This window comes from Chanos chanos, chromosome 16 (genome assembly GCF_902362185.1).
Source record: "Chanos chanos chromosome 16, fChaCha1.1, whole genome shotgun sequence".
Taxonomy (NCBI): domain Eukaryota; kingdom Metazoa; phylum Chordata; class Actinopteri; order Gonorynchiformes; family Chanidae; genus Chanos; species Chanos chanos.
Genome location: NC_044510.1, coordinates 15829508 through 15852112, shown reverse-complemented (window position 1 = coordinate 15852112; position 22605 = coordinate 15829508). Strand labels below are relative to the sequence as shown.

The 22605-nt window shown below is 38.6% G+C and overlaps 1 protein-coding gene across 1 annotated transcript in view; it reads right to left on the bottom strand.

Annotated features, from left to right (window-relative positions):
- LOC115829244 (GTPase IMAP family member 8-like) overlaps positions 1–22343 on the bottom strand; it is a 34648-nt gene extending 12305 nt beyond the window's left edge. The window contains exons 1-2 of the mRNA XM_030793305.1: positions 22329–22343; positions 21807–21822 (exon numbers count right to left, since the gene is read on the bottom strand). Of these exons, the coding sequence (XP_030649165.1) occupies positions 21807–21822; positions 22329–22343 (31 nt within the window). The remainder of the gene's footprint in view (positions 1–21806; positions 21823–22328) is intronic.
- Between the last annotated feature and the right edge of the window lie 262 nt (positions 22344–22605).

The following is a 22605-nucleotide window of genomic DNA, read 5'->3' as shown; positions in this document are numbered from 1 at the left end:
CAGAAACAAGACCCTCGGGAGCCACTCTGGGAGTACAGAAGAGAACTGCATGTGTTTCACCTTTTAGGTTCATATATGTTATGTATCACATTGTTAATGCATTTCATTGATTTAGGATAATCATCATAGAAATATTTAGAGTACATTTGTGTCATTGTGCTGGAGCCATATTATTCATATCCAGCGACATCTTTCTGTTGAATTAAGAACGGCAGAATAGTGTGGAAACGCAAATTCACCATTTATTATAACAATTGATTTAGATGGTAAAGAAAGTACAACACCATACACTATACATAGAAGATCTGACCAAACTAGAAATACACTGTAAAATAATTTCACTATCCTCATGCATGTGGATCACAGACCCATCCACATGCAGTAATTATCACACAGGAAGAGATACTCTTGTGGGGCCTAGCTGAATACTTTGACCGTCACCAGACCTCTTTGGTCTCTTAGTGAGGTGTAGTGGTAAAATATGATTACAGGTATATATTTCGTTAAGTGAATGGAATGTGTGGACATACTTTTCATCTTGTGTTACACTTCTCTCACTTAAACACTGGTTTATCAACCAAGCTCTCACACACCTGCCCCACAGTTTTACAAAGTTCTCATTATCTCTGGGCGTCAAGGTCAAAGGCCCCTGGCTGCACGGGTATATCTGTGTGTGTGTGAGACCTTGTTGTTAGTCTTCCACCACCAAGACTCTGCCTGGGTGTCTCTGATGACCTCCTCTCTGCTTTTGCTGTATACTCTACCTTTTGTTCAATAAAGACAAAAGAGCTACCTTAAATCATCGTCGTGCCTGTTTATTATTTTCAACACTTTTAAAAACATTGATGCCCAACACTCTTAACCCCAATACACTATCTCAGTGATGCTCTAATGGAGTGACTTACAGTAATGGTAGTGAAGGAACAGAGGAAAGAGGAGGAAAAGATACAGGCCAGTCAGATGTCGATGACACAGTCCAGACATAACAGAATGCAGTTGATGACACTGGAAGTTTGCAGTGGATTTTTATCCATTTACAAAATGAGGCATCTTTTTGTTTTTTATAGGGGTATGTCATGACTCTGGGGAGTGTCATTCCTTTTTTAGCCATAGGGGTCCTTAGCCTTTTTGTTTTGCCCTTGTCACATGTTCAGTTTCCCCGTTCTTCAATATTGATGTATGTGTATCACCTGTGTCTTGTCTTGGCTGTCTATTTAAACCATGGTCTTTTGTTCACCTGTTGCTTAGTCTTTGAGCCGTTTTCCCTGTGATTGTGCATTCTTGTCCTGGTTCATGTAAGATATTGGAGTTCTTGTTTTTTGTTGGACTGGGTAGTTTTCTGCTTTTTGAAGAAATGTTTTTGTTTGTCTTTTTGGATTGAGCCTGTTTTCACTTTTTGGACTTGTTATGCTTGTTTTTTGAAAAAGCCAAAAGTTTTTACCTTTTTGATCTGATCTGTTTTTCTGTTTGGATTGAGCTTCTTTGTTTCTGGACTTGTGAGATTTTGTGTTTCATAAACTCTTTTGAGATCCAACCTGTCCCCTGTGTCTGACTCTGCAACTGGGCTCACCCTAATCCTGGGTGGAGTGTTTACTGGTTGTTCGTCTTCTGCCCAGGCGATCCAGGTTCAAAGCCCTCCAGGTCTAGCCTTGTGACAGGGTAAGCCCACCAGGCTTTTTTTTTTTTTTTTGCTGAGAAATCATCTATTTATAGGAGTCTAATTGTTTCTGCACACATTTTACCATTTTTAGAGACTCAACATAGAGAGACATTACTCTCTCATAACGAAAGATTTCAGAACTTTTAAACATCGTACTTACCTAACCATTGTTATATTATGAAACTCTGTAGCATGTTTGACAAGATGGTAAGAGGATTTTTCAGTTAATTTGCAAAATTACTTGATAATGTTGCATTGATTAAACTAGTTTTATCACACAAAGTTTGTGATTAAGTGGCAAAGAATGAATTTCATTTTGTGGCACTTCAGTTTGCTACTATGATGACACCTTAAGTGTTTTGATGTTGGTGATAACTGTATTACAGTCATTTGGTCAGAATGTCATTAGAGCTATGGTCACCCATAATGCATGAGTTATGAGTGACTGATATGATGATGGGGAACTTTTGGCTGTTGATGTAAATCATTCTCTGGAAGTGGTTGGTCCTGGACCATGAGAGAGAGCAGGAAGGATATATGGAGAGAGTCTGCAATTTTTAATTTCACAACTGGTGAAAGTATTAACATCCCTTGTATGGCAGTGTTAAACCTCTCTTTCAGTTACTGAGTGATAATATTTAAACATACAAAGACTGGCACTACGGTGTAAATGCCTTAGTTTGACTTATTCATAATATTATTACATCTATAATATTAATGCTGTTACACACGTCTCTTACATAAGGGCTGGTCTGAGTGCCTCCAGTGAGTTTTAATAGCAATATTTGTGTTCTCTGAAAGTTCAAATTTGAAATCCAATTTGGTTTTTGGTTTTTTACGTCATTACGCTGACATTATGAATGATTTCAGAACTTTTAAACATAGTACTTAACCATTGTTATATTATGAAACCCTGTAGCATGTTTGATAAAGATGGTAAGAGGATTTTTACTATTATTTTGATAATTAGTTGTCTCATCTAAATTTTCAAGCACTCACCTCTTTTTTCCACCTTATCCATCCTCCCTCTTTCTTTTGTCCTCGTGTCTCTGTCTCCTCCTGCATCATCTGTTCTCTTGCCCAGTGCAGTTCTCCTCTGACTTACAGCTGTGGTCTTGTCATCACTCAGGGCTGTGCCTCTCAGTGTCTTCTCAGATCTCACAAAGGTAAGATACCCTCTGTTCTCTCTCACTATCTCTGTTATCTTCTTCACAAGTTGAGAGTGCTTACCAGATCCTCTCTCAAAGAATGGAGTGTTCAAAAACCCCCCTGAATCCAATGTGTGTGTTCTCCCTCTACATTCCTGAATGATTTGAATCAATGGATTACTGTGTTTCTTCACAGTTTTTCCTTTTGTTATCACCATAGTGTAGTCTAGGGCCTGATCACTGAAAGAGGTCAGTATGACTTTCACTCTGTGTCTGTCCTCCTCTGTGAAGTTGTCAGGCTGCAGCACCAGTATAAACACATGAGGTCCTGGATCAGACAGGGACACACACTCTTTCACTGCCACTGAGCGCTGATCTTCTGACAGTTTAAACAGGTCAGGAGTGTTGATGATTGTGATGGGTCTTCCTGTCAGCTGTCCTCTGACTCTCTCACTGTGATAATCTACTGAAACTGGAGAGGCTTCAGTCTCAAATGCAGCTCTTCCCAGGATGAAGTTTCCCACTCTGTTTTTCTCTGACCTGTTTGTCCCCAAAAGTATAATTCTCAGTTCAGACACTGAAAAAAAGAGACATATTTGAATTTACTAACAGCCTATATTACATCTGCACATTCAGTCCCTAATATACTATGACCTGTGTCCTATTGCAGAATTTCATTCAATATTATAGCTCATCTGGAATAAAGAGCCATTGTATATACAACTCAGTGGGAATAAAGTATCAGAAACCAGATACATCCAGATAAAGATTAACTCTGAATAAAAGGGAAGAAGTATACCTTTCCTAATCTATTAATGACAAGATATTAAAAATGAATGAGCATATAAATTGTTGATTAATGTGTAAAGATGTGAATTCTAATTAGGGATGCAACGGTACATGGTATGTTATTGAACCGTTCACTATGCCCCGTACAGTTCAATATGTACACGTGAACTGCAGAATTACTGTATGCCTGTCATTTTCCTATAATTTACAAAACTTGCTTATTGCGTTGCATGCATGTTGTACATTCAGATCCAAATAACATCTCTGGAGCCTATCAGAATTTCCCTATCAGGGCTCTGTATGTAAATATGAGCTGGAGAAGGGAGGGGAAACTACAATCAAATATTTTCTCAGCTCCAATGTGACAATGGCGAGCGCTACTGAAACAGAGAGAAGCACATTTGAAGAGGCACCGCTGTCTTTCAAATATGCTGTGTGGGAACGTTTTGGATTCAGCGCTCAATACGATGACGAGGATAAGAACATGCCACTCCTCGAGTGGAGACACTTCTAACGTGTCTCATTTACATCACCATCACCCAGCCGTATCCCTGGCAGGTGGAGCTGGAGCAAGGAGAGTCCACTTGTTCACGAAAACAACAATCTCTCGCTGCTGTATTCCAACAACAAAAACATAAAGAAACTATAAGGGCACTTGGAGAGCGCAGATCTCTGCCAAGGCCCATGGTGCACTGTTCTATAATATGCAAATCTGCAAACGCAACCGCTGTAAATGTCTGGATATATTTAAAAAACTATTTGAACAAAAAATTCCGAATGTATGATTGTGAAAGCTAATTTATTGTAAGAAACAATTAGCGATTATGCGCGTGTTATGCAAGCCCACAATAACCTAGGCTTAGTTTGGTCATATCGACTTGGAAAAACAGTAAGGATAATTTAGACATTTGTTTGTACAGTGATATTTGAAGTGGCTGTTATGTTTTGTTTGTACAGTGATGTTTGAAGTGGCTGTTATGTTTTGTTTGTACAGTGATGTGTGAGGTGGCTGTTATGTTTTGTCTCTACAGTGATGTGTGAGGTGACTTATGTTTTGTCTCTACAGTGATGTGTGAGGTGACTGTTATGTTTTGTCTCTACAGTGATGTGTGAGGTGGCTGTTATGTTTTGTTTGTGCAGTGATGTTTGAGGTGGCTGTTATGTTTTGTTTGTACAGTGATGTGTGAGGTGGCTGTTATGTTTTGTCTCTACAGTGATGTGTGAGGTGACTGTTATGTTTTGTCTCTACAGTGATGTGTGAGGTGACTGTTATGTTTTGTCTCTACAGTGATGTGTGAGGTGGCTGTTATGTTTTGTTTGTGCAGTGATGTTTGAGGTGGCTGTTATGTTTTGTCTGTACAGTGATGTGTGAGGTGGCTGTTATGTTTTGTCTGTACAGTGATGTGTGAGGTGGCTGTTATGTTTTGTTTGTACAGTGATGTGTGAGGTGGCTGTTATGTTTTGTTTGTACAGTGATGTGTGAGGTGGCTGTTATGTTTTGTTTGTACAGTGATGTTTGAGGTGGCTGTTGTGTTTTGTCTGTACAGTGATGTGTGAGGTGGCTGTTATGTTTTGTTTGTACAGTGATGTGTGAGGTGGCTGTTATGTTTTGTTTCTTCAGTGATGTGTGAGGTGGCTGTTATGTTTTGTTTCTACAGTGATGTTTGAGGTGGCTGTTATGTTTTGTCTCTACAGTGATGTGTGAGGTGGCTGTTATGTTTTGTTTGTACAGTGATGTGTGAGGTGGCTGTTATGTTTTGTTTGTACAGTGATGTGTGAGGTGACTGTTATGTTTTGTTTCTACAGTGATGTTTGAAGTGGCTGTTATGTTGTGTCTGTACAGTGATGTTTGAAGTGGCGTGGCGTGGCGTAATCTATCTATATTTTTTTTTCCACTGTACAAATTTACCATTTTGGACATTTTTTTCACTTTTCTTCACTTTGGGTGGGACTTTCTTTTGCACTGTAAATAAAACACCTTGCACTTATGTGCTATTTGTGGCGGAGCCATTTTTTTTGTTTTTGGTGTGTTGTTGGCAACCCAAACCCCTGTTTGGCTTCACCCTGCCACAATGTGTTTTTATTTTTTTCTTAAATATAAAGATACTGAACCGTCACCATTGCCCAAAAACAGTGATACATACCGAACCATGGGCCCACTGTATTGTTGCATCCCTAATTCTGATGTAGGAATGTTAGTCTCTGAAACTTCAGAAAAAATGGGGAGACGAAGAGAATTCAACAGTTATGTGTTATGACAGTTATGATTTTCTATGTTAGAGCTCAAAACATTATTTACATGCTCTGTCAGGGGCATATCAGTCATGAACTGTCTTTTTTATTAGTTTGCTTCACTTATCAATATAACCCAAATAAAGTAGGGTGGAAGTATTTACATTGTCAGGCAGCAACTGGAGGAGAGACTTTTTACTTTGCAGTGTGTGGGCTAATAAATGTTTCAGTGATTCTGGGGTTAAACATTGCACAGAATGATTCTGAGGTTAAACACTGCACACTCCCCCCATGTCCCCCTGTTCTCTCTCTCTGTCTGACCCTTTCTATCTCTATTCACCCTTCCCTGTCCTTTTTACCATTTGTCACCCTTCTTTGACCCTTTCTATTCCTTTGCAAATTCCAAGGAGTGTCTCCTCCCTTCAGGCAGAGACGCCCCCAAAAGGATAGCAGCACCCCCCATCTGCAAATCAGATAAAATGCCAGACCTGCTATCCTTCAGTTCAGCTTTCAGCTAAGCTGAACCGCAGTTTAGCTGAACCGATGGCTGCTCCAATTGAGCTCCGGTTGTCCCGACCGTAATGTAATCCATCCATTCTGACCTGCTCATCTCTGCGAAGAATCAGCCCAGCCTCACCACTTTGGAAGATCCGCGATGCTGAAAGACTCTCCCGGCACCGACACAAAGTCTTACTCACGGTCTCCTATTGCTAACCTGAGGTACTCCTCCAGTCTCTCATACCTGAACGTGGCTGGGCCTGCTCTTCTTCTTCCCCCTTTTCCTCTCCTTCCCTCACTACCCTTTTGTGTGTAAGTAACTCCAAGAGAACATCACTCAGGTAGTTCTTTTTGTTAAGTGTGCCTCTTTGTGAGTAATGCCTCATACTCGCGTAGTTGTTCATTCATACATACTTTAGGTAACGAGGATATTATTATTGTCTACCATTAGTTGTCTGTCTTCTTGTGAGTAGTTTAGATGCTGTTGTATATGTGTGTGTATAGAGGATGTGCCTTAATTCCACCTGAATCCCAATTTATTCAACATTAGATGAATTCTGTACTGTTACATTTGATCATTGTAATAGATGGGCATGTTCGTATTCCTACTCTTTGATAAATTATTTCCAAGTTACTAAATATGGTGATCCAGGAACTTAGGAACTTAGTTACCTATAGAAGTATTGCATTCAAAGAGTATTATTGACCTTGCTACTTTAATACTATTATTTAATATATGTTAAGGCTGATGAAGAGTTATTTTGAATAATTTCTGGGTTCAGGTTTTACAATTTACAATTTACAATTTAGTTATTTGGCAGACGCTTTTTACCAAAGCGACTTACAATCAGTGCATCAGTCGAATTTCTAATACCTTGTGAGCAGAGATCACAATAAGACTGAGCGTCAAATTGCCCCTTCGCATTGCGCCCCTGAAATACTTGAAATAAGATTATGGTTACAGCTACGTGATATTAGTATTAGGTCTAATATTCACAGTAACTCCTTAACCAATACCATTGGCACAACAACCAGCATTCCAGAGAGATTACTGTCATTAATATGACCTGTATTCCAGAGAGATTACTAGCATTATCTTGACCAGTATTCCAGAAAGATTACTGATTCCAGAGAGATTACCATCGTTAAGATGACCATGTATACCAGAGAGAATCCTAGCATTAGCCTGACCAGTATACCAGGGAGATTACTGTTGTTAGCCTGACCAGTATACCAGAGAGATTACTAGCTCTGTAGCTGGGAGCATTGGTGAGACATCCCTTAATTCACACTGTGTTTGAAGTTTGTGTTCTTGTTCTATTAGTAACATCACCGCTGTTATTATTTAAAGATTCTTTAAGAGAAAAATGAGTCAGTCTTCTTTACACTTACTGTCTGGGCGTTCTAGTATATCTGGACTAGACCTCCCTGTTGGCTGTGTTGAGCTGTCATCACTCATCTCTAAGGGAAAAACACACAGAAACAAAAGCACATTTAAATATCATGGGTTAATCATAGACAGTCAACACATTCAGAGATTAGTCTGAATACGTTAAAAAATAAATAAATAAAAATGAGAGAAGTGATGTGTGTGTTAACTGTCAGAGATATAAATGGTCTCCCATTTAGACACATGTGTAACTTACTGTGTACTGTATGTGAGCTGGAAGATTATAGTTGTAATTATTTTCCATTATATATAGATCAGGGGTGTCAAACTCCGGTCCTGGAGGGCCGGGGTCCTGCTGATTTTTGTTTTCCCCACTTAGTTACCTGTTGATTTTCACCTTGAAAACAGATGTGGACACTCTTCAGCCATTCAGAGATTCTATTTAGTTGGTCTACAAGAAAAACAGCAGGACCCCGGCCCTCCAGGACTGGAGTTTGACACCCCTGATATAGAGGGTTAAAAAAAAAAATGAGATACACTGTCATGTTATACTTAATCATTCTGGGTTTTAGTACCTCCTACCAGTCATTTCTTAGTGCAGTAAGAAAGGCTGCCTTAAGTGAGGTCACTTTAAGAGACAGCCTCTTTCTCATTGGTGTCGCTCATGCACGTGACTTGTGACATCACACTTCGTTCTGCCATTTTGTCTCCAGCATTTACTCTAGAAGGCATTTTATAGTTCTGCCAGATAAATCTTTTTCTTTTTTCTGCTCATGTAAAACCTTGGAAAAGTTTTGCTTCTAAGTGGCATTGTTCATCTATACTATTAAGTTGTGCATGTGTGTGCATATTTAGTGATTGCATACACTTTGTGATGCTGTGTAACATAAGCAGTTCACCACTGTGTTCGCCATACTGTTACACTAGCTCAGTTACTAAGCGCTGTTGTATACTGTAGTTCATATTATAGCCTAAGCTATACTGCGTTTATCTGTAACATTCTCTTTACATTATTTGCATTTTACATTCTGTTTTCACAAAATCAGTGTTTAGAGAAGCCACATGATTACTCAAGACATACAAGTAAAGATGACTAAACTTTACTTTTGCGCCTGGGTCTTCATTCAAGCCTCTCTGTACTGAGTGTTTAACTATCTGTCATTTCACATTGCACAGTAGACACACACGCAAGGGGACAGAATATACACAGTATTATATACTGTATCAAATATTAGTCACATGAATGATTCTTGTGAGTCTGTTAAACATAGATATAAATTTATCCATGAGGTTATCAAGCCTTATTCTGATTATAATAACATTTACCCTGAGGTTACAGAGGTTCATATAGATTATAATGATATTGTGTTTTATGTTTATTTACCTGGGTGAGGCAATGTCTTTTTACCCCATGCTTTCTTATGGTCTTATTGAGTGCTGTACTTTATTTTAGGTGGACAACATGAGGTAAAATCACATCAACATTTAATTTTATAGAGTCTGTCCTGGATTCCCTAACAGACTAGTTATTTAATATCCGTGAATGAGTGAAGATAAATGAACTAAAATCAAACACACAAAAGTGAGAGGGGGGCAAAATAATAGCACTGATTCCCAGTAAAACAGATAGGACTAGTAATCTGTGACCAGAGAGACCAGTTAGGACTAGTAATCTCTGACCAGAGAGACCAGTTAGGACTAGTAATCTCTGACCAGAGAGACCAGTTAGGACTAGTAATCTCAGACCAGAGAGACCAGTTAGGACTAATAATCTCAGACCAGAGAGACCAGTTAGGACTAGTAATCTCTCATCAGAGAGACCGGTTAGGACTAGTAATCTCTGACCAGAGAGACCAGTTAGGACTAGTAATCTCTGACCAGAGAGACCAGTTAAGACTAGTAATCTTTGACCAGAGAGACCAGTTAGGACTAGTAATCTGTGACCAGAGAGACCAGTTAGGACTAGTAATCTCTCATCAGAGAGACCAGTTAGGACTAGTAATCTCTCATCAGAGAGACCAGTTAGGACTAGTAATCTCTGACCAGAGAGACCAGTTAGGACTAGTAATCTCTGACCAGAGAGACCAGTTAAGATTAGTAATCTTTGACCAGAGAGACCAGTTAGGACTAGTAATCTCAGACCAGAGAGACCAGTTAAGACTAGTAATCTCTGACCAGAGGGACCAGTTAGGACTAGTAATCTCTGACCAGAGAGACCAGTTAGGACTAATAATCTCAGACCAGAGAGACCAGTTAGGACTAGTAATCTCTCATCAGAGAGACCGGTTAGGACTAGTAATCTCTCATCAGAGAGACCGGTTAGGACTAGTAATCTCTGACCAGAGAGACCAGTTAGGACTAGTAATCTCTGACCAGAGAGACCAGTTAAGACTAGTAATCTCTCATCAGAGAGACCAGTTAGGACTAGTAATCTCTCATCAGAGAGACCAGTTAAGACTAGTAATCTCTGACCAGAGACACCAGTTAGGACTAGTAAGTAGTTCCGCATTAGGAAAATGGATATATTTTTACTCACTGTGAGGAGGTGGAGAAATTCTCCCTTCTGTCCTGACCACTGCTGTATCTGTGTGAGAAAACATGATTAGGTAATTGTGCAGAGTATTGTCTGATCTGCATTATTATGTTTATAAGTTAAATTGTTATAAATATTCTCTCACATTGGTTGTTTAATGACTTTGATATGGATAAAGGTAATAGTCATATAATTATTATTAATATTTCTCTCACCTGGACTGCTACTTGTTGCCAAATTTCTGAGCTAACTGTCCTTATCATTTATCAATATCCAGCTCTGTTATTTCTGGTCTCTGTGGTTTCCTTTTTCCTTCCATTCAGTGTCCTGAAGTCCAAATCCTGAAGTTTAGTTGTGATTTACTGTGAAGAGACATGAACATGGACAGTGGGTAAATTGACTCAGTATATTACAGTGTCAGTGTGTATTATAAGAGACCAAGTCTTTATTAATGTGGTGCTGTGGGCATGAAACTGAAAGAAACAAAAAGGAAATCTGTGTAATTTTTCTATACTAATAATTCATTTAGTGACAGGTCTGTCAGAGCTGGTTAAATCCCCAGTATGAAAGTCACAGGAGCTTTAATCGCAGTGTCATTAGTGTTTTTAATCACATCTCTTAAAATTCTCATACTGATAGCAGTGCATGGAGGAAAATGAATACCAAGAGCTGGACACACACACACACAATTACTTCAGTTGTCATAAGAGGTCTTGAACAATTCATATAAATGAAATAATTATTTTGCATTTCTTACCCATGCATAACCTCAGCATTCATTTAAAATGTACTTTATTTCACTTTTAAAATTTGACACAGTCGATCACACTATATTGTTAAATCGCTTGGAAAACCAAATTGGCATTCGTGGCCTGCCACTCTCTTGGTTTAAATCTTATCTCTCTGAGAGAAAGCAGTGTGTCCACTATAATAATGTGACCTCTGAATACCGTAAGCTTAACTATGGTGTTCCTCAGGGATCAGTCCTTGCCCCTCTTCTATTCTCTATTTACATGCTCCCTTTGGGTGACATTATTCGTAGTTACAACATTAACTTCCATTGTTATGCTGACGATACTCAGATTTTCTTACCTATCCAGCACAATGACCGCTCTGAATTGGCTAACCTTGAGGCATGTCTTTGTGCTATTAAGGGTTGGATGTCTTCAAATTTCCTGATGCTTAACGCAGGCAAGACTGAAATGCTGGTCATTGGTCCCCCTACGCATAAGCATCTTTTTAGTGATCTTACTCTAAATTTTGACAACTGCATCATCTCTCAAAACTCTTCAGCTAAGAACCTTGGTGTGATTTTTGACTCTAGTCTCTCGCTAGTCACTCATATCAAGAACACAACCAATACTGCCTTTTATCACCTCTGTAACATTGCTAAAATTAGGCCCTTTCTAAGTATGGCTGATGCAGAAACCATTATTCACGCATTCGTCACATCTCGCCTCGATTACTGCACTGTTCTTTACTCTGGCCTGCCTGCCTCTAGTACTAATAGTCTTCAGCTGGTCTAGAATGCTGCTGCTAGAACTGAGCAACCGAGCCTTTTCCTACCGCTCTCCCTTCCTCTGGAATGGTTTACCTAAAGAAGTTAGAGAAGCAAACTCTATCAATACCTTTAAAACAAAACTAAAGACTTATCTATTTTCTCAAACTTATGCATGATATAATTTTGATTTGACTTTGTTATACACATGTAAAGCCCTTTGAGACTATAAATAGTGATATTGGGCTCTAAATAAATATTATTATTATTATTATTATTATTATTAAAATGACTAATTGTAATCATTCCATATAAATAGCAATGATACCCACATAGATAAAACACATTCACAATAAGCCTTACATGACTAAATGACTTTTTGCTCTGAGCCTTTACTCTGAATTGTGCTACTATGTACAGTACCATACACTGTCTGATATCTGTACTGAATGAATTATTTTTCTCTTCTCCGCACTGTTTGTATCTGTCTTTGCGTTGGTGTCTTTGCAGTGGTGTCATTCTCCTCTGTAATGTTGATATCCTTTTTCTGTGTGAGGTGTTATCCGAAACCACATCCAAGAGAGGCAAACGGAAAACGTGTCACATTTCCATATTGAATGGATTCCAGCGGAACACTATGCAGCAGAGCGAATCATAAACGATAAAGTACTGATATTTAGATCAATCTCCTATCTACTCTAACTGGAGCTATGATTAGCCTTTAAAACACAGTAATAAAGTTCCAGCGAGCATTCTGATTAATTCATTCAGCTCTGGAAGCACGTAGTGACAAGCAGTGATGAGAAGTCGAAAGTGCGTACTTTGGCCTTTTCGACGGTTCCTGTTCATTTTGCTGGACCAACCACAAACGGAGTTTTTATGATGTCAATTTTATGTTAAATTTTAACTGAAAATGATATTTTTATTCGAATCCTCTTACATGTGTTGCCCAATTAGCCCCAAAGACATGCGGAAAAACTGCTTTCCTGTTTTCCGGTATCGACTACTCAAAATTCTAGTTTTATTGTTTTCCGTCTTTTTTTTCTTGCTGTGTTTCGTGCTGTTGACAGTTGTATGGTATCTTGACAACATGATCGGTCAGAGTTATAGCTGAGGATGTGTTGAAAAATAAATAAATAAATAATGAAATCATGCAAGAGGGAAAAAGTCTTTTCTGTAAATTCTGAACAAAGGAAAAACTAAATCTACGCCATAACGGCGCATACGAAATGACGCCAGACTACAAAGTGTTAAACTTAATTCATTTAAACATTAGAGGCAATATTATATGTTCAAAATCTTGCGTTTATCAGGAGGTGCGGGTGCCTTCGCCATTTTAAGCCATTGTACCCCAAAAGTCTCAAAACAATGCAAATGAAACAGAAAAACAACAATTAAAATCTAAGAAAATCACAGGACAAACGAAATCACATGTCTGTATTCTTACCTTATCCAAATTCCTTGCATAAATGCTTCTTATCCTGTGAAGAGCTTCAAACCAAATTTTTTCCTTCTCTCCGAATACACTTTCGATTTCAAACGGAAGGAATTATACGTAATTACTGTTCCAAGACACAGACACATCACGTATACAGTTACTACACTTTATCTGCAGGGGCGTCATACAAAACAGGTATTCTCTTCAATTGTCAACAGTTCTGTTAGTCTCCGATTTATGTCATTGACTATGGAGGAAATAAAGCTGAGGTGAGTATGTAGTTTATTATAAAGGTCTGTAATGCACCAGTAAAACATCTCATCCATACCACTTCTTCTGCATCATTGTGGATCTGTGCTTATGGTGGACAATATACAGTTAAATGTGGAGGCCAGTTCACATCATAAAAATATTACTTCATTAATCATTCAGATTTTGATAGTGTCACATGACGAGTGATACTGGACTGTGAGATGCGTTGGTTAAGCGTGCGTGTTATGTTTACTGTGGTGAGTGTACTTTACTGGTGTGGAAATGTATCGAGTGTGAAAATGTTACGTCTACAGCGTGACACTGACGTAAATATATGTTTGTAGCGGAGTGTACGTAGTGTTGAATGTGTGTGCTACGGGTCCCAGGGATGAGTATGACAGTAATATAAATGTAACCTGTATTAAGCAGGTTAAAACAGAGGCAATGAGGACACGGTGCGTCTCACTTCACTCCAGATCACATCTCTGGTTATTTTATTACACAACTCAAAACACATTTCTGCCCTATGCATTTCAGTTCTTTATGTTTTGTTCAGTTCCTTGCTTAAGTTCACTAGAGTCCATCAGTTCATTCAACATTTTCACAGTTTCAATAAAGCACATGTTTACTCTAGTCAGTCACTATTTCTGTGATCAACACATTTCCATTGACTTTTATGTTCAACAGACATCTTTAGAAATTAAGGTACCTTTTTTTCCCAGTATGCAACTGGCTGAAACACTACTACTAGTGTAACTCAAAAGTAATATACAATGTCCTTCTTAACTTTACGTTAAGCTTCTGTAATAAATACAGGGCACTGAAATGTATTAACTAGATAATGCTTACGTTACATATTTAAACCGTATGTTTTAGCAGAAAACATGCTTAAGTGTCAGTAACAACCAATATTCAATTTACTACCTTCAGTCGTTAATTTTAACAAATTGCACATCAATTATGAACTCAGTAAGCAATAAATATCTGGAATATTCAAAGTGTGCACGAGCCTTTTAGAACATTCTTCCACTGTTAACTGAATTGTCAGGCCACGTTAGTAACTCAAAATGATGTCACTTCAGGAAAACTTCAACAAGACAGACTTACTTTCTTTCAGTCTTTTATATATGTCCAAATCACTAGAAATAGTCAAAACTTTTAGCAGACAGTCACATTAATAAAGCCTCGCCTTATGAGGTAGGTATGATGTGTTCAATAAATATTATACAAAGATAAAAGCAGCACATACGTGATTAGTGACATTAAAATACAATGTTCACTGTGTAATTATTAGTGACTCAAATATTCAATGTGTGTGTGTGTGTGTGTGTGTGTGTGTGTGTGTGTGTGTGTGTGTGCACGTTTGACTGTGTCTGTGCCTGTACATTTCTGATTAATTTGTGTAGCATTGCATGAGCACTCATATGTACAGTAAACCTCTGGAGAATCACTAACAGAACTCAAAATGGACAAACATGTTCTGATCTGTACAGACAGAATACTGGCTGTTTAGAATGAGACTTTGGCCTTCTTTGACAGAGGGTGTTGCCTGAAGACTCCACAGTGCATGCCGTTGGTTACCTTGGACCTTTTTGAACATCAGTGTCAAAGTAAAGACGTGAACCTGCCTCAGCGTCTGTTTAGCACATCACCTGTGTGAATACTGCACCCTAATGTTCTACTAGGGTATCAGTTTTATTGGTCCAAAAACAGAACAATCTGAAATGTTTATTAGAACAGTGATCAGTAAAACTCAGTAAAGATCTGGTCAGTTCTAATCTACTCTCTGACTGAGAGCACACTCTACAGAATACAGCTTTAGCAGCAGGTTTTATTTCACAATGTGTGTTTCACTTTCCACTCACATTCTCTCACTTTTCTCCCATTCTTCTCAGAGAGGTGTGTTTAAGACACACAGACAACCCAGTCCTGTCCAACCCAGATCTGACAGAGGAAACGAAAAACCAAGAAAACCATCTCTCAGTCTGGACTTCATGCTGTTCTACTTGTGACTGTAACTGGAGAAGATACTGAGGGTGTTGGGCAGCTTTTGGATTATGTTGGGTCTTAGGCCAAAAAGTTCTGCAGTTTGACATGATGTTAGTGACAAATGAGGACAAACTAGTGGATGAAGAGGAGTGTGTGTGTGTGTGTGTGTGTGTAAACAGGTATATATATATATATATATATATATATTCATATATATATATTCATTAGGGATGTCCCGATCAAGTTGTTTTGCCCCCGATCCCAATCCGAGTCATTTAATTTAGTATGTCCCGATCCGCTACTTGGTAATGCAACTGCTTTCCAAGGTAATACAGTTGCACAGTGCACATTTCAAGTACATTAAAGTTATTAAAACCAATTCAATGTATATGCTTAACAACTGAATAGGAAATGCTTTAAGAAAAAAGTTGCCTGCGGCCAAGCTGTTCATTTTTTCTTTTTTTTTATTACTTTGTTTATTTTACAAAATAACAAAGTAAACCTTCTTGTAAAGCTCTGATTGTCAGGAAGTACCAGGGCGGAGGACACAAGTGCGGGCAAACTGAGGTTTTAATAAGACAAGTAAACAAAAGAAGCTTTACACAGACAGGTAGAACAGGAGACCAGAGGGGAGTGCACACAGGGAACAGAGAAACTTGGAACTTTTCAGAACACACAACACAAGACGGTTCAGTAGACACGTGGAAGGTGTAGACTTCGCACTGACTGATCCGATCTTAAATAGGGAGATGTGTAATCGGACTAAAGTGAGGGCAGGTGTGCGGGAGGAGAGTGATCAGGCCGGTGATTAGTAGACCGGTGACGCTGAGCGCGGAATGGCTGAGACTGGCGAGTGAGGAGGCGAGGTTGTTACACTGGTAGAGCAGTGTCTGAAATGTAGTGTCGAGAGGGTAAGGCGCACTGTAGGAGTTATACCAGAAAATATACGTAAGTTTTCGATTTTATTTAATCTTACAATAATTCAAGTGGTTAAGTTGTCTAACTGTCAGTTACATTGATACTCTTTCTGAAAGCCTCTTTTTGTACGCTATCCTGATCAATCCTTAGCGGTAGTTAAGCGACTGTATTGCTCTCTGTGGTCGTTAGTTTAGGCTAACTTGCATAGATCACATACAGCTAAAGCGTTAGGTGTTTCATTTTTTAAATGATACCTTGATTATTATTAGTAGCCTTGAGGATTAATGTCGTCGGAGCATGCTGACCTAAAACAAACGTTCAAATTTAAAAGTTAAAAGAAAACCCATTCGCCTGGAACGTTTGCTTCAATTTGCTGAATTTGAACGCGCCCCTATATTCGCTACCACATGGGCTGGTCATCCAAAGGAATGATTCAGTTATCCTCTCAGTAACCTCAGTACCCTCTCAGGTAACCTGTGCTCAAAATTACTCATTAAAAAATAATTTGACAAAATTAACAGCATCTACACTGATTACACTGACTTTCTCTCTACATGTTCACTAAAGTTTTACTGTTCCACAGGACAGTATAACAACAGCATCAGAAAAACACTGTTTTCACAATTACACACCGTTATGTTCCTCTGCCCCTTAGGATGGCACAGTGACATTGATTGTGCTTTCCTCTGCTGGTGACTTGCCTTATTTATTTCTCTGCTTTTCTATTCAGGTAGGTGTCACCTTTAAGTTACCTGTCTGGCTCACCTGAGCATGGTTTGCTCCTGTCTATAAATAAACCCCAAGCCTGGCTTGAAGAGGGCGGGCGGTTTAACTTTGGAGCAGGCTGCGTTGACTTCTGTTATGTTTTTCGTGCTTTTCAGTTTAATAAAAACTCCTAGACTTTGAGCCGAACTGTCTGTGTCCCCTTTATGTTGCGGTTGGTGTGCCCGGCCCTAACACACACTATTGTTACCATTACAGGCACAAGAGCTGTTTTCAGTTCATTTTTCCATTCATACCAGTTCACCGGTGACTCCTTTTCCAGCAGCCTTCACAGCCCATTCCTGTTTCTCACTGACTTTCAGAGTAACAGAAATAAAGACAGATGAATTTGTGGTCAGGGATAGTCACCAAGGTTTATGATGTCAGTCATGTCAGCCTTCATCTGTATTAGAAATACTTTTATACAGATTGATGCAGGGCCCCTTATTAAGACCAGCAGACATTCAAACATAACCACAGTTTGTATTTTCAGCTCAGTGTATGTTAATTATTAAATGTACTTGTCACTTTATATTAAAAGTGGGCAAAGTGATATATGAGAATATAATGGAAAATGGTGATGTTTTGATCAATGACAACCCCGATGATGGGAAAATGTAATATCCCCTATCTTCTCTCACTTTCAGTTTAACTGTGAACAACTTGCAAAACACAGACTCGTAGTTAGTGTGCGTAATGGTAACAGGGACGCACATGCTGAATGCTTACTCAGCTTTTCATGACTAAATGAAAACCAACAAGTTTTGACCTGTTGTCTCCTATTAAAAACCATTATGAGTAAACTGACTCACTGGGTTTTCTAGCGACTCCACTACTTTGTAGTTCTAATATTATTATAATCTGTAAGGTACATGTTTCACCAAGACCATTGCTTCAGCAGGGATGAAGAGTCTGTATCTATTCTATCCGTTACTTGTCTGTGCTTGTCTTAGAGAGCACAGTCAGACAGTAAGGGAACAGATGAATCAGCTAATGAACCTAACAGGGCCTAAGCCAAAGGGTTATGTTAACTCTTACTCTTACGTAAACAAGCAATATTATAATGATAACTGCATTTCCTGTAACCCATAACATTACAGTTTCACTTCACAGATTCCTCTGGAGACTCATGAGTAAACATGAGGAGGAAAAAGGACTAACTGTTTCCTACTGAAACGGGTTCTCATCTCAGTGAAAATGGACAACCAGTCATTTTAAAGCATTTGACATCAACGTCAGAATATTCACAGATAATTCCATTCTGAGAAAATCATTTCTACACATCATAGTTGTTATCATTATTATTATTTTTTTTTTTTATTATTATTATTATCATCACCTTTCTTCACCATACTATCATGACTGATCATACTGTTCTTATAGTAAAATGCTAGTGTTTGTTATTGCTATGTTGGTTTGTTGGTTCAGTTGATCTGTTTTTTCATCAATAAAATTAATCTGAAATATCAATCTACACAATCTTTTAATTTGTAATCTGTCAATGACCTCCTCTTGTGTAGTTAAATGTGATGTTTGTGTTCATACATTAATGGGCACTTGAAGTGTTTCAGATAGTGATTACAATATCAGACTCTGTAAATAATGTTTCTTAACTGAACAAATAGAGTAGACATGTACTGAATTAGTTCTCTTAGCTCATAGAATTGCATCTGTCTACATATCTCTGTACTTATATGTACTGTTTTTCTGCTCTTTGGCACTGGCTTTACCTCTCATGCTGTTCAGAATACCCTATTTAAACTGTACATACAACATACTGTAAATATTTTTGTCTATTATGTATATTCAACCCATACATATACACTCCTCTGTCTACTCTGTCAGCTTCACCTCTATGTATAACATAATTAATATATACACATGTATATATCTGTATATACTGTTCACCACTGTCTATAATGCTGTATATACTGTAAGATATAGCATCACTTACTGCAGTACTCACTATACCTGCACTTATCTGTAAATAATACTATGCTTTTGCACTGGTTAGATGCTACTGCATTTCATTGGCTTTGTACCTGTACTCTGCACAATGATAATAAAGTTGACTCTAATCTAATCAACACCCAAGTGTTTCTATGCAGGATAACACAGACTGTGGACGTTGAAGATCATCAACAAAAGGTCCTACGACTGTAGACATTGTGTCTGCAATATTCACTTTGTTATGCACTATCTATTATTAAGTATTATCTATACTTAGAATCTCTGTGAGAGACATACTGTGAGCAGTGAATTTAATCTCTGCCTTTAAACCATCCTGCACTCCAGCCATGGATGTGGGAAGGGAAAGCATTGTTCACCCACTCCCCCCACCTTCATTTTTCCTGCTGGTCCTGGGGACTGAACCAGCAACATTCCAGTTGCAAGCTGGCTTCTGTAACCATTAGGCCAGAGCTACTTCTCTGTTACAGTGAAAAAGAGTCAAATGCATGATGTGAGTTGCAGTGAAGAATCACTGATGATTAACTAGAGCTGAAGGGAAATATGTAAGGGAGGAGTTGTATTGTATTGCACACTTATCCCTAAAGGCTGAATGTGTTCCAGTCCACAGTTAAATGCTGAAACATGTCTACGGTTTTGCCACAGCTGCAATGAAAAACAAGATGCGGTATTACTCACTCATTTCCAAAATTTCCATGCCTGGGGATCAGTAAAGTTTGATCTTACCTTATTTTATTTCAGACATTATGTTAGAGATGGGTTCACTAATGCTATACTGTTAGATGACTGACTCTTTTGTTGTTACTGTTGTTGTTGTTGTTGTGTGTGCATGTGTGTACGTGTGTGTGCGCACGCACGCGCGTGTGATTTGTGTTATCAGTTGTAATGTTCTATGTCTTATAAAGATGATCTGAAGTTCTGCTGTTGAACATAATGGCCCTAAAATTGGTGCCTAGCTTGAGTAAAATTATGAGACAGAAACAGTAGTTTACCGTATGTATACATGTCTCATGGAACAAGCTGCCACAAATGCTGTCACTCCATTGTAAGCGCTCTGCACTGTTGTTCAAGGCCCAGTTTATTCACTTGGACATACAGTGCAATACAATCTAGTAAATAGGTAATATAACCTTTTCATCTGAGAAAGCAATAGTTTGACAGCATCTATGTCACAGCAAAGGAACTGCTGACCAGACCTAACGATCCATATGACTGTATGTGTTTCTCAAACTACCCTTCTAGAGGCCTGGATAAATCCTTAACCAACGGTACAGGTGGTACATACTTTACTGGAAATCTCTGTACTAGATAACTGCCATCCCTCAGCATATAAAGTGAAAATATCCTAACTCCATCTGTATTCGTGGTAAAGATGATGGTAACGCATCTTGTTTTAGATACATAGTGGGTTTAAACAGGAAAATGCACTTCATCATACACTCTCAGTGATTTCCAAATTATGCTTTTCAAATGATTATTTTATAGTTTAACATAAAGTTCTTATCATAACACCTAAGGTATCATAACACCTAATCTCCAAGTGTATTACTGTCATTATTCCATTACACCACACTGGAGGAAGGCGTGGTATGAGAGAGTAAAGAGAACATGAGTCAGTGTTGACTCCCGCGCACTTTAGTGAATCAGTGAATATAAATCGTGCATATATTACATCAGCGAATATTAAAACTACAGAAAGCATTGAGGACACAGTGTGACCTGAGCTTCAAGGAATTAAGTCACACACTGATTAGATCATATTTGGTTCAAACACTGTACACTCAGAGGTAAATGTAAAATAACTTTTGATTGTTGGGTGTTGTTTGTCACCTAGGATTAAAGTTACCAAAATACAATAAACTGAGTCAGGTCCCAGGGAGTGACTGAATATAATACAGAAAATTATACACTTATATCTAAAATTTTACCTGCATGCTAAACCTATGTATCCAATAAACACATAACACGGTTGTATGGTAACACCCCTTACATCATCTGTGTTTTGCATGATCCAACCCATTCGCTTCCAGAAACTTCCCCAAGTTTTCCCAGAATTCATGATTCCATACACCATTATTTCCGAAGTGTCCTTTTTTGGTTAAATAAAAGATAATATTCAACCGTGTCCTCATCTTACCTCAGATACTCAACCATGTCTTCAATCTCACCTCATCCATACCATGTCCTCAATCTCACCATACTTTACCCTTAATGCAGGCGTTGAGCTAGTCCATGCAAAGCGGATGCTGAAGCAACTACGTTCTGACCATTACTTATGCTTCCCTGTCACTATAACCTAGATTTTACCCTTTTCATGTCGCCTTCATGTTTTGCTGACCTTGCATTTTCCCTTTTTGGTATACCGAGGCCTTCTTCCGTTGGCTTCAATATGCAGAGGCCTTCTTCCATTTTAGAGGCCTTCTTCCGTTTCTCCAACAATTTCTTAGTCCATGTCAGTGTTGTTCAACATTTTTTGTCCCTTTCATTTCCTATCATCTCATTACTTATAGATCAGCACTGGAGAGCTAGCTCACTTTAATGCATTAGGAGAACACACTGTGTAAACACTTGTGTGTGCAGTGCTCCTCTAATAGTTTTCATTACACTATAAAAAAAAAAGCTGTTTGCCTGAACATCTGGCAAATGATCAAACACTTTATAACCAGAGAGTTGTGTATTTCTCCATTTATGACCAAGGTACAGAGATATGGAGTTCTGTGGGAGTGCTGACCTCTGGGCACAGCTGACTGTGCAGAAAACACAAGAGAAGAATTCAACAGGAAACAGATGCTTAACTCTACACACAAACTCATACTCATGCTTTCACTTCTACTGCAGACTCAGAGTTACTGCCTCTGGGAAGAAAAAAAAAACATCTTCAGTAGGGACACAACTGAACCAACACTGAGATATACAGTACTTTTACAAATGGTACTGTAACTTTACACTTTACAGTACAATTACAATACAATTACAAATCCATATCAAGCTGTCAGTGCAGACAGCTTGGAAAATCACAGTAACTGGGCATGTCTGATCTGACAGGTCAACAGCGTGGGGAGAGAGAGAGTGAGTATATCTCAGCATATCCTGAGTTAGTTTACTTTAAGTTAAAGTGACACACCTGGAAAGCAGAAGATGCCATATCAGTTCCCAACTGTGAAATAATTAATCTTAGACAGCACTGTGAGATTCTGTAGTCATGAACAAATACTTTAGTATGTACTTTAATACTTCTCCACCTTCATTTTACCTGCTCTTTAATCATTATCACCCAATGAAGAGATAACCCAGAGTAACCTAGAGAGTGACACTTCCTTGACCAATGCCCCTCTCAGCTCACACACATTACTGCACTGTCTCACACTCATTACTGCCCTGTCTCACACTCATTACTGCCCTGTCTCACACACATTACTGCACTGTCTCACTCTCATTACTGCCCTGTCTCACACTCATTACTGCACTGTCTCACTCTCATTACTGCACTGTCTCACACTCATTACTGCCCTGTCTCACACTCATTACTG